Consider the following 11,811-nt stretch of genomic DNA (forward strand, 5'->3'; position numbering starts at 1 on the left):
GCATGGTAAGATATGCCTCAGTATTTAAAAGGGTAAATTAATATGGTACTATGGGATCATCAGGAAGTTAGCCTTCAAATGTTTTTCTAGTCTCTTCTGTCTAAAGTAATTGGAACACATATTGGTAAAATATCGACTTTTAATAAATTGTGAAAATAGTGTCACTAGGAAGACTAAAATATAGAATGTTAATTGTGTACTTTCTTATAGAGGTCGAGCACTCCAACTAATCATTTCATCATCTCATTATTTTTTTATATTTCATAGGCATGCTGATGGATCAATCAAGTTTTGGGATGCGTCAGCGAGTAAGTGTTTTCAGTAGAGATTTTTCCTGTGTAGTTTTAGATTTTTCATCTTCAGTTAGAGTCAGTTACATCTGATATTCTACACAGCTCACAGTGAAAAATGAAGCAAGAATTCAAAGTAGAAATAGTTGCACAAAGTTAGATGTTTTAATTGGTCTAGTTGGAATTAACCTTACTCTTGGTACTTAAAACCTGTTTAAAGCAATTTTGGAATTGTCATCAGTTGTCTCTGAGAACTTGTGGAAAACTGGTGAGATTGCAAAAGGCTAAGGCGTGTGTGGTTGTGGGAGGAACAGATGCAATGTATATGTTTAAAAGCTGGGAGGAGGACTATTTGCAGTGTTATAGATCTTTAATTTCGGTTTGGAGTGGGAGTGGAGCCTGGGAGAAAGGAGGGAGTAAGCCAAACCTGGTTGATTTTGTACTTAAATATTCTATTCAACATAGATCTGTCAAAAGGAGATTCTGTTGAAGATACTTGGTTTGTTTCTAAAACAGATAAATAAGCCTATTAAGGGACAAATTGCAAGTATCCTCTTTATTGATTTAAAAAATTTGGAGTCTTTCTGATAGGACAGTCTTACAGATGATCTAGGAAAATGTGATTCAAATAAAACCACTGAAATATGGAAGAGAAGAAAGGATGCTATAATTTAGGCTTTCCTAACGTTGTGCTTAGTATTTATAGCAGTAATTTGGGCCATTGATTAGACAATATTCCTGTCAAGTTTGAAGTCAGTATGACAACAGTTGATAGAAAATCTAACACAGAAGTAAAATTCCAGTTGAGAAGGATACAATTCAAGAATTAGCTATATCACTATATTAGTTGTATGTCGGTCAAAACTAATTTTTCTCTTTTTCTTTGTTCCTAGTAACGCTGCAAGTACTCTATAAGCTAAAAACAGCCAAAGTATTTGAAAAATCACGGAATAAAGATGACCGGCCAAACACAGATATAGTAGATGAAGATCCATATGCTATTCAGATCATCTCATGGTGTCCAGAAAGTAGAATGCTGTGCATAGCTGGAGTTTCAGCACATGTCATTATTTACAGGTTCAGCAAGCAGGAAGTGACTACAGAAGTCATTCCGGTAAAGAGTTATGACTGTTTTTTAACTTTGTAGGATTTAGCTTCAATAAGACTGTTCTAGCAATTTCTTTGTTTTGTCTTTAATTATCTTAGTGAATTGGACAAAAATAATTGACTCAAAACAAATAGATGCTTTTGGAGAGAAAGTAAGTCATTATGAAATTCAACAAAAATAAAATTAAAAAACAGAGTAATTAAACAAAAGTAAATATTGCACACAGAGATACTTTTTTCAGTGACTTTTGGAGGTTTTACAGCTGAAAATCATTATTTGATCTGTCTATCAAAACAAATAGTGGATCAAAACTTGGCTGTATCAAAGGTAAAATGGTAACAGAAGTGAATGAGCAATGGAATTGAAGAATTTCAAAGCTTTGAGGGAGTTGATCCCTTGAGTCCTCATAATTACCATCTGTCCTGTCAAAACTTCTGCAGTATGGAGAGCTAAAAGAGTAAAAATGTGCCAAACATGCCCTGAAATCTGTTAAGAACTTTGCTGTGTCACTGTTTTATTCTCTATAAGATACAGTGATTGTATTGCAAGAGTTTAAGAAGTTTATTGTAAAATCAGAAACACACACATGCCAATTTATGTATTTGAATGTAATAACTAAAACTTAACATTTAATTATAGTAATTCTGATATTGTTACAGATCCTGGAAAAGGAAAATCTAAAGTCATGATGAACTTACAGTTCTTTAAAATGTATGATCCAGTTCAAGACAACATTAAACATTGAACTAAGTCATGATGTGTACAGTATTACCTCAGTAAAAGTTTAGCTGTCTGTGTGGCTTTAGCTGTGTTTTACCACTGCTGAAGTACATACACCAAGTTATCTTTGTAACTGAGAATGTGTGTCAGCAGAATGGTAATTAAATGGGTCCAGTATTTAATTTGATATGATGATGCAAATTTTTGAAAACTGGGAAATATGTCAGACATTCAAGTTCTAGCATCTTCAGATATTCAGTCTGTAATAGTATGACTGTATTTCTGAAAACTAGATGCCTCTTTAACTTACACTGTTTGTTAAACTGTTATCTTCCAAAGATGGAAAAGTTCTGGATGTCACTTTTATCACTACTATTTTCACTTGCACTTCATTTATTTCATACTCAGTGTTTTGAAAGACAGACTTTACTGATAATTTTTTTCCTTTAATTAACAGATGCTGGAAGTACGTCTCCTATATGAAATAAATGATGTTGAAACTCCAGATGGTGAGCAGGTGCCAGCTGTACCAACTCCAGGCACAGGTTCCAATCCTCAATCCATTGTTCCCCAGTCTCATCCATCTACTAGTAGCAGTTCATCTGATGGACTTCGTGATAATGTCCCATGTTTAAAGTAAGTATATTCTGTTGTACTTTCAGTGAATCTGACACATTGCAAGAAAATGTGATTAGAGTTTATGTGCTTTGATATCATTACATATATGTCATTGCTGGGGAAAATGTTGTATTTTTTACAGCAAAGTTTTCCAAGTATCTGAAATTTGAGTTCTACTTAATAAAGACTGCAATCTTCATTTTTTAAACGTCTTAAGCTGATTTAAATTAAAAAAAATCCTTTTCTTTTTGATTTACCTGATTTTAGCAAAATTTGGCATAGATTTTAGAATAGCTATAGATGGTAGTGCCTTAGAGTAAACAGCTTTTAATAGCAGCAGTTCAGCCACTTTGATATCTTATTGTCCTTGAAAATAGTAGGAAAATTTGTTTTGTGGCTCTCTTTATCTTTAGACCAAATATGTCTGAATCTGTTTCATCTGTTAGTGTTGCAGAGCCTTAAGTTTTAGAAGCAAATCTAAAGTGAAAATTCTTACAGATAGAAGAAAATTCTTACTTAGCTGAGTGCTAACTCTTTAGGCTTATAAATGTATTTCTTTTTTGAAAATCCTCCAAGGGTAAAACTTTGCATTTTGGAAGCAGAGTTAAATGTCCCTTTGTCATGGATCTTCACTTTGTGTGATGACTAATTGTGCTGTCATTGTAGGTCTTTGACAAGTTTTTTTTATCTTTTGAAATTGGGAGTTTTTTTCTGCAAGCTTCTTTGTGTGAGTTTTTTACCCATTTAGAAAAATTAGAGTTTAAAAAATTAGAGTTTAAGACTGCATTATGTGATTTCTGAGCCATCACCTTTTCTAACAGAATGTAAGAAATCCATAACATGTATCTAGAGAAAGAGTTAAACTTGAGAAAACATTTCCCAAGTATATACTTAAGATTCCAACTTGGATTTTAATTCTTTGAGTGCATCTATCCAGAAAACAATTAATTCTGATGGGATTGCTGTATTTGGGTAAGAATTTTCAAATTGTGTTTATTGTACTGAGTTGGAGAGGTATATTTCTGAAGGAAACTCATCTAAGCAGAAAAATTGGGAAATTCTAAACTTATGTAATAATTGTCAGACCAAAATATCTATTAGTGAGAATAAATGGGTTAAATAAGTGGAATTCAGGAAACAGGAGCTTGTTCTACATAACTTTGTTCATGTAAAAAATGCAAGACCTAATCCTTTCTGAGTAAATTTGTCAGCATGCAAACAAAATCTTTACAGGATTCAATTCAATTCAATTCCCCCAGTCCCAGGTTCATTGCATATAATTGGTCTACCATTGCAATAATTTACTTGTTTTCACTTTGGTTTTGCCACATCATCACCTTTATATTTGCATTCATCTCAATACATTATTAATACATTCTGTTTCTGATTTCATTATGCTTATACCACATACACCTCTCACCCCCTTCCATTCTTTAAATCAGAGTTCTTTTGGAAACTCTGAGACAAATAGGTAACACTTTCTTTTTTAGACATTGCTGAACTCCTGTATCTGTTCAAGGAAATGCAGCACAATAGCACTGTTATGCCTTCTTCTGAGGTTGGAAAAAATGGAATATTTATGATCATTGTTCAATTAATTTTCTATTAGGCAGTGAATCAAAAGAAATGAATTCCCAGTTTCAGTGTGGCTCTTTCTTCTGATTGTTTCTATTTGCTTTTGATCATAGTTTTTGCAATTTTCCAACATTTTAAAGTCTGGCATGGTGTAGAATTTAATGAACTCTGATCCCATAAGGAAAAAATGGAGACAGTAGAGACACCATGTTTTGTTTGCTTTGCAGAGTTAAAAATTCTCCTCTCAAGCAGTCTCCAGGCTACCAAATCGAGCTCGTTATCCAGCTGGTGTGGGTGAGTGGAGAACCTCCTCAACAGATAACCAGCTTGGCCATCAACTCTGCGTATGGCCTGTAAGTATATTCTACACAGTTCTTTCCTCATTCCATCAAAGTGGTTTAAAACTATCCATTAAAATTGAGTCTCTGTCTATGTTCACATGAGCTGCAGAGCAACATAGAGGTAATCAGTTTTTTGTGCTTCTGGAAGAGTTCCTTTTGGGTTATGGCAGATACTGATGATGCTAAAAGCAGAAGCAAATAGGCATCTTTCTTCCTCACCTGGCACTGTACAGCCAAGAGTAAGTGTCAGCTAGGTTGACATTCAACAGGCAAGTACATTGACATTGATCTGTTCTACTCTGCATCATCTTTTTACAAAAGAGCAGTTAATCAATACTGCACTCTAAAATAATAATTTATAGATAAGTGCAATCTAGGATAATTCCTAAAATTTAGGAAGTATTAAATGCTGAACTGCAAAAAAATATTTGCATCAAACATTGCCAGCATTTAATTAGCATTGTCTTTCCTTTCACTTCTCTTTTTCCAGAGTAGTTTTTGGGAACTGCAATGGTATTGCCATGGTTGATTACCTCCAGAAGACCGTGCTCCTGAATCTCGGCACTATTGAGCTGTATGGCTCCAATGACCCCTATCGCAGGGAGCCACGATCTCCCCGGAAAACTCGGCAACCATCTGGAGGTGAGTAGCCCAGAGTATATTTTAAGTTCAGAAGAAAGGCACAATTGGTCATCTAGTCTTAGTGCATATTCTTTGAATTACAAGCATTCTTCACTATGGTTTTCTTTCTTCTTGATCTGTTGCAAATGTCACTATTGCAGCTTTGTTAATTCATTTTTCCTTAAAAATTGTTGCTTAGTGAAATTTACTGATGCTTCGTACCATTACTTATTTTTCAGTGTGATGTATATTTTAAGAAAAAAATAAAAATTTACAATAGATTTATGCAGTTTACATGAATTTACGCAGCATTAAGAAGTAGACTGATATTTCTGATAAAGCTAGTATCCATATTCCATGTTTGTATAAATCCATTAATGTTTGTAGATAGTCTGAGTGTCTGCTGGGATCTTTTGGCTTCCTGTTTTAAAATTTGACTAGAAATGCCCCTGATGAACTAAATCATGTTATGTTGTTAATACTGTTATGTTATGCTTGACAGGAAGCCTTTGATTTAAATGAACAAAATAAACTTCTACATACAAACCGGTAAAATAAATCTCTTTGAAAAAGAAAAAAAGAGCCTTTTAAAAGCATATTTAAAAATATGCTGAAGAGTGTTCTTTTTCAACCAGAAAGGAAAATGACTAATCAATCAAATGAAAAGCTTTTTGTAACCGAAAGGAGAATTTGGTATTTTAAAATTTTCTTCTTCCTGATGTGTCATGGATACTCCTAAGTTATTTCAGAAAACAGCACAAGACATAATAATAAAACCTTTCCTTATGATTGAGTGTTAATTTGTTTAACAGATCCAGAGTCTTGTGAGTTCTTCAGGTAATATTGTATTCAAATTTAAATGGATGTTTAAGGAGGTATTTTAGTACATGGATGGTTTGAAAGAGATCCAGTTAATACCAGTCATCTTATTTCAACTGAGGAAATGGATCTAAAAATCATTCATATAGAGCAGAGCATACAGAGTTGATATCCTAACAGATAATTTTTTTTTCTATGAAATAAACTGAAAGAGAAAGAAATAGCTTTACTGTTTGACTGTGTTAATTTGTCCTGGGAGTAAAGGGCTTAAATTCTGCCTCATGCATATAGATTATAAACTGCCTTATGGAGCTTTAAACTCACTTGTCTTTGTTTTCTTAACTGTTGTTATTTTAATCCAGTAAATTGAATCCACATAACTCCGTGTTTCAACGTGTCACTAAGATGTTCATGATGAAAGTCCTTTTTGCTCATGAATATAGCTGTATTTTTTTCATGACTTCTGATACTAACAATCTGCATGGCAATAGCATTTTAATAACCTGGTTGTACAAGTTACTTGGCTGGCTTTCCTGTCTCAAATGTACTGTTAGTGTCTCCGTCTTTCCTTTTCTCATTGCTTCATGAAGGTATGCTGACTGTGGCTTCTTGCATGTGCGGCCTTTCTAGCTTATATTCAGAGTCTGTGAAAAAGCTTCGCACCTCTTATATAAGTAAGTCATCTCATGGCATTCAAATATTTTTTGAACATCTGAACTTGATTTTTTTTATTTTGTTCACTCACCATTATTATTTTTATTAGTCCTTTCTAAGTAATTGTTTTACTTGTAGGAACCGATGTCAATCCATCCTGCAGCCATTGAATTTCTCGTTCATGATATCTTTAAAGAAACTTAAAGGAAAAAAACAACCATAATAGTCTCTGTATTTTGTGGTTTTAAATAAATAAATCTCAAAATCAAAAGGAGATCCTATCTCAGAATTTGCTGATGTTTGTAGAGATAAGACCTTACAAATTTAGTGGTATTTTACTAGAATGTTCCTTGCTTAGTTCTCTTTCTTGCAGAAAGCCCTTCAGAACTCCAGAGTCAGAGTATCAATACCAATCATAAGAATAAACACTGTGATTACAGAGAGATTCTTCTTCTAAAATTGACAAGTTACTTCTACAAAAATGTTGTTTATAGGGATTAAAAGTGAAAGTGTTTGTGTACTGCACTGCCCTGTTCGGTTTCCAAGCAGTTTTGGAGTTCAGGTATCTGTGTGAGGAAGGTAACGCATCAGAACCATGAATTTCCTGAGAGAATCTGACTTAAAACATCATTCACAGCATCCAGGAATCTGGAGAATGTAAAGCTTATTTTTTAAAAGCATAACGTTGTTCCTCTTCTCCATTGCCACTTTTCTCCAGCCCTCAGGCAGAGGTAGGTAATCTCAGCCCTTTTTTTAATGGAGTGGATTAAACTGCTGTGAAAATGGAGTTTAAAAAAAACAAACAAAACTGCAAAACAAACTTGAAATTGCAGTCCATCTTAGTTCTGCCATTTCTTTTCCACCAACAAGATAAAAAGAAATACATCTCAGAGGATAATCTCAATTGCCAAATACTGCTTTCCCTATAGTCTTTCCTCCTCTACTGCCATAGCAGAAAGGGAGCTAGGCATAAAAGAAATGCCTCCACCTTAGATGATAAAAACTGAAAACCAGGATGTTGCACTGATTGATTATTTTTTTTGAAAAAACTAAAAAGATGGGTAGAAAACCCAAAACTAATAAATATTGTAAAGCTGAGTTTACTTGGACTGTTCTATTTAGGAATAAGTTTAAACAATTTTAACTTAATTTATTAACCATGCAATTCTCTTTTCTCTCCTGGCAGTATCTGGGTTAATTAGAGTTACAATATTAAAAACTGAAAATAATTTTTTTAGTTATCGTTTAACATTCCTCATTATTTGCAGTTCTTTCAGTGTATGTGTTGCCCAGACTTCAATAATTGCTTCAATAATTTTCCAAAAGTAACAAGTCTGCTACATTTAAGCACTACCCTTTGATTTATTTATAGGATTAGAACTATATGAGATAGTCAGAACATTTTGGATTTTGCATTCTCCATTTCTTGGACATTTACTATCTGCATTTAATGTTTTCAAAAATAAAAAGAGCTTATGCTTCCCTGGTTTTGCTTTGAAAGATGTGCCTTCATTGAATCTCTATCTTGAAAACTTTCCTGTTTTAATACTTGAAAAATATCTTTTCCTATGAATAAGATATTTTCAATGGCTATACAACTAATAATCTTCAGGGTGTATTAGTACTTAATATCTAAATCTTCTTAGAAAAAATGCTTTTCTATCTAACGTGGTTTGTTTAGAAAATTCCTATTCATTGAGACAATAGTATATTTAAGGATGAAGAAATCATACTAGCTTACACATGCATTCAGGCAGTATGCAACAGAACAGCATATTGCTATTGAACATTCAACCACTTCCAAAAAAGGCAGGAAGGATTGGTTCTTCCTCATTAAAAACCCTGATATTCTATGTTTCAGCAGAAAATGTCAATTCAATAGATCCTCAGTATCTGCCAATATACTTAGGATTTAGTAAATGGTATGTCCTTAATAAAACAATTGAAAATTCACAAAGACATCTTGTAAAAAATTTTGTAGAATAAGAGTTACGTATCTTCTAAAATATGAATGGAAATGCGAGATTTTTTTCCCTTCTCTTGTTTTGCAAGAATATGATGTATTTCTCTGTCATCTTATTTTTTCTACTCAGAAAAGAAATTCAGATTCCCGTCTTAAAGCAGCATCTATTTAGAGACAAGGCTCTCTACACTAGCTAGACTGTAAACTGTCATTTCAGGCTACATTTCAGGCTCTACAGATACAAGCTCCCAGTTGGGATCGTGTTTTGGAATTTATCAGTGATTCGTACCAGGTATACTACTCACATGTTTTGGGTGGCAATTTATAGTTCGTGAAGCATGCAGTATCTGTTTTGTTAAGGCCTGCCAGGCAGTGTCATCAGGTGCTTGCCAAAGTTAAAAACAAAATCAACATTTGCCTTCAGAGTCTAAACGTGAGGGGGGAGGGTGTAGAAAGTCAGCTTTGGCCATGTGGCCAGAGACATGAAAATAAAAGCTTTATAGTGTGATGAAAACTATGCTTGATGGAGGCTTACACTGTTAGGCAACTTTTGCTTTATATACTCTTTGCTAAATAAGGCAGGAGTCATTAAATCAGTGCTGATGAAAAATTGAGACAGGTCATAATTTCATGATGAAACATCAAAACATATATAGCTGTTGTTTTTTCCTGCTTAGTTCCGTAAGTTCACAGAGAGCATGAATCATAACACTTTTTTTTCAAATTACTGTTGGTGAGAGTTAGAAGATTTTATGTAACTTTTTTATTAGTGCAATATAGTACAACTCTTTACAAGTTACTGTTTCTTGGTTCTACCAGAGGCAGTTTAGGCTTCTGACAAAACTGAAGCAATTCTTACATGCATGTGACACTTAAAAATTTTTATTTTGCATCAAAAAGCTTTTTGACAGTAATCTATGAGTGATTCAAAAACTGGGGTTGAGAAAAACTGTAAGAAAATACATGGCCAAAACTCTTCTGGAGTTGCTTGGTCATGTTCTTTTCCCCATCCCCTTCCATGAACTATTTGAATTATTCACTTAAATGTCATAACACTAACATCAGCTGTGACTGACATCAGCCAAGGCCTGTATCAGCAAGTTTGATTGTTGAGCTTGGGGTTTGATTTTTTGACCCTGTTTTTCAGGTTGTTTTTAATTCTAACTTTTATATCATATCAAGTTAGGTTTAGTTGTAATATTTAATTGCACTGTTTTATAGTCGAGTTGTAGGTTCCTCTGAGATACATTTGCTTAAAGCTTGTGCAAAAAACTGACAAAAGTCTAATGAAACTATACGTCAGTTAATTTCAGCTGTAATTCTAGGGAGTTTTTAATGCAGCATGGTCATGGTGTGTTTAGTGACATTGGTGTTATAGAATGTTATCATTTTTGTAGTTCTGAAACAGAAATTCTTGGATCAATTAGCTTTTGTTATTCATGGCAATTTGCATCGATGCCATAAACTTGAAAGCAGAGAATTTTTCCAGGAGAGCTGTCTTGCTGCCAGTGCTTCTATCAGGATACCTGGGGTTTTAAGATGAATAGAAACATAATTTATCTTGGAGTTTCTTCAGCTTGGTCATGGGCAGATCCTCCTAGCTTTCAAACTTAGATCATTCTTGTTATACTCTGCTTGGTTTAATTACTAATACAATCACAGCTAAAATTGCTTTTAGTCTATTCCTATTCCTTTTCTCTCCTAAGTAATAGAAGTAATGGCTGTGAATATATGCAAGGTTTACATGCCATAATGATTACCATAATGCACGCTTATTCTTGTTACTTTTTAGTTCAAAACACTTAATCTCCCATGCCTTTTAAAAACTCTGTTGTAAAACTATAATTATCCCGTAATGCAATTTCATTGATTTGCTTACAGTGGAAAGAAAACAGCTTCCACCTGGAATTTCATTTGACATTTTAGAATTTAAATTGGTTCTAGGACTGTAAAATGTAGGGTTTACAAAGCCTTAAGGTCATTTAGCAATCCTAGTCATTGGGTTTGGGGGTTTAAGCTATACATGCTTGTAGTAGTCTTAAAAAAGACTATTTTGGCTAAGTGGAACTGTTAATGTAACATACTTTCAATGTGTTCCATACCTTTATTTCAATGTGTTCCATATAGGAGAACCTTTTTCCCTTTAACTATTAACTTCTCATTTAGTATTTGGAAATTGCAAAGCTTTGATGGAGTAGAGCTGTTGTATTTTTGTTTGTTAACAGGCCTGTACAGATGCACTTGTGAATGTGTAGTTGTATAGACAGGCTTTCCATGTGATACTTTTCTTGCCTTAGCCACTCAAATGTTTTGAGTATTGGAAATACTTTTGTGCATGCAAAGCCTTTTAATTTTAACAAATATTTCTTAGCTGTTAGTCTTCAGTATTACATGCTTGTTTGCCTTAGTGTCACATAATGGAATTTCTGTAGGAAAGCTTAATGGTATAAACCTGAAGATGTATTACTAACCTTAAAATATCAACAAAATGCACTTCTCTTAATTGTGGGCAGTCTTGACAGTGATTTCTTGTCAAAAAGGGAAATGAAAAAATTTCTTGTATACTTTTAATTTATGCAATGGAATAATACTTAGGACCATTTTGAGGCAGCTTCCATCTTTTCCATCTGATTGTGTATGACTAGGTTTTCTTTCCTTCTCTGGAATGAAAGGAATTAGCTTTCAGATGTTAGCATACTGCAGTTATTCAAATTGATCAGATTTGGTGATGTAAGAAATTTAGTGAAATTCCTCTGTGCAAGGGAGAACACCTGTCTAAACACCCTGAAGAATTCCTAAGCATTGGTGTCACCCTGAATTTTTAAATGACACCAATATGGAGTTTTTCTGGAAGATTAGCTTGGCAATACAAATTGGCAAATACAAGACATATCTCTGCAACAGTGGAAAAGTAGTTTGAAAAAAGGCACTGTAGTTTCACACATCATGTGTTTGTAATCTTCAAGATCCTCTTTTATATTATTTTCTTTTGCAATTACATTTTTAATACAATTCTGACTTTTTTCAAACAAATTATGTTTATGCTTAATATGTATCTGTAGCATGTAAATAATTCACTATTCTGATAAAACTGTCTAGCTG

General features: G+C 33.6%; 1 protein-coding gene across 11 annotated transcripts in view; it reads left to right on the forward strand.

Annotated features, from left to right (window-relative positions):
* STXBP5 (syntaxin binding protein 5) overlaps positions 1 to 11,811 on the forward strand; it is a 100,121-nt gene that overhangs the window by 64,216 nt on the left and 24,094 nt on the right. For all 11 annotated transcript variants that reach the window (XM_079328220.1, XM_079328212.1, XM_079328216.1 and 8 more), the window contains exons 14-18: positions 268 to 308; positions 1,184 to 1,404; positions 2,576 to 2,754; positions 4,539 to 4,664; positions 5,143 to 5,294. In XM_079328220.1, coding sequence (XP_079184346.1) covers positions 268 to 308; positions 1,184 to 1,404; positions 2,576 to 2,754; positions 4,539 to 4,664; positions 5,143 to 5,294 — 719 coding nt within the window. The remainder of the gene's footprint in view (positions 1 to 267; positions 309 to 1,183; positions 1,405 to 2,575; positions 2,755 to 4,538; positions 4,665 to 5,142; positions 5,295 to 11,811) is intronic.

The sequence above is a fragment of the Erithacus rubecula genome (genome assembly GCF_903797595.1).
Source record: "Erithacus rubecula genome assembly, chromosome: 2".
Lineage (NCBI taxonomy): Eukaryota > Metazoa > Chordata > Aves > Passeriformes > Muscicapidae > Erithacus > Erithacus rubecula.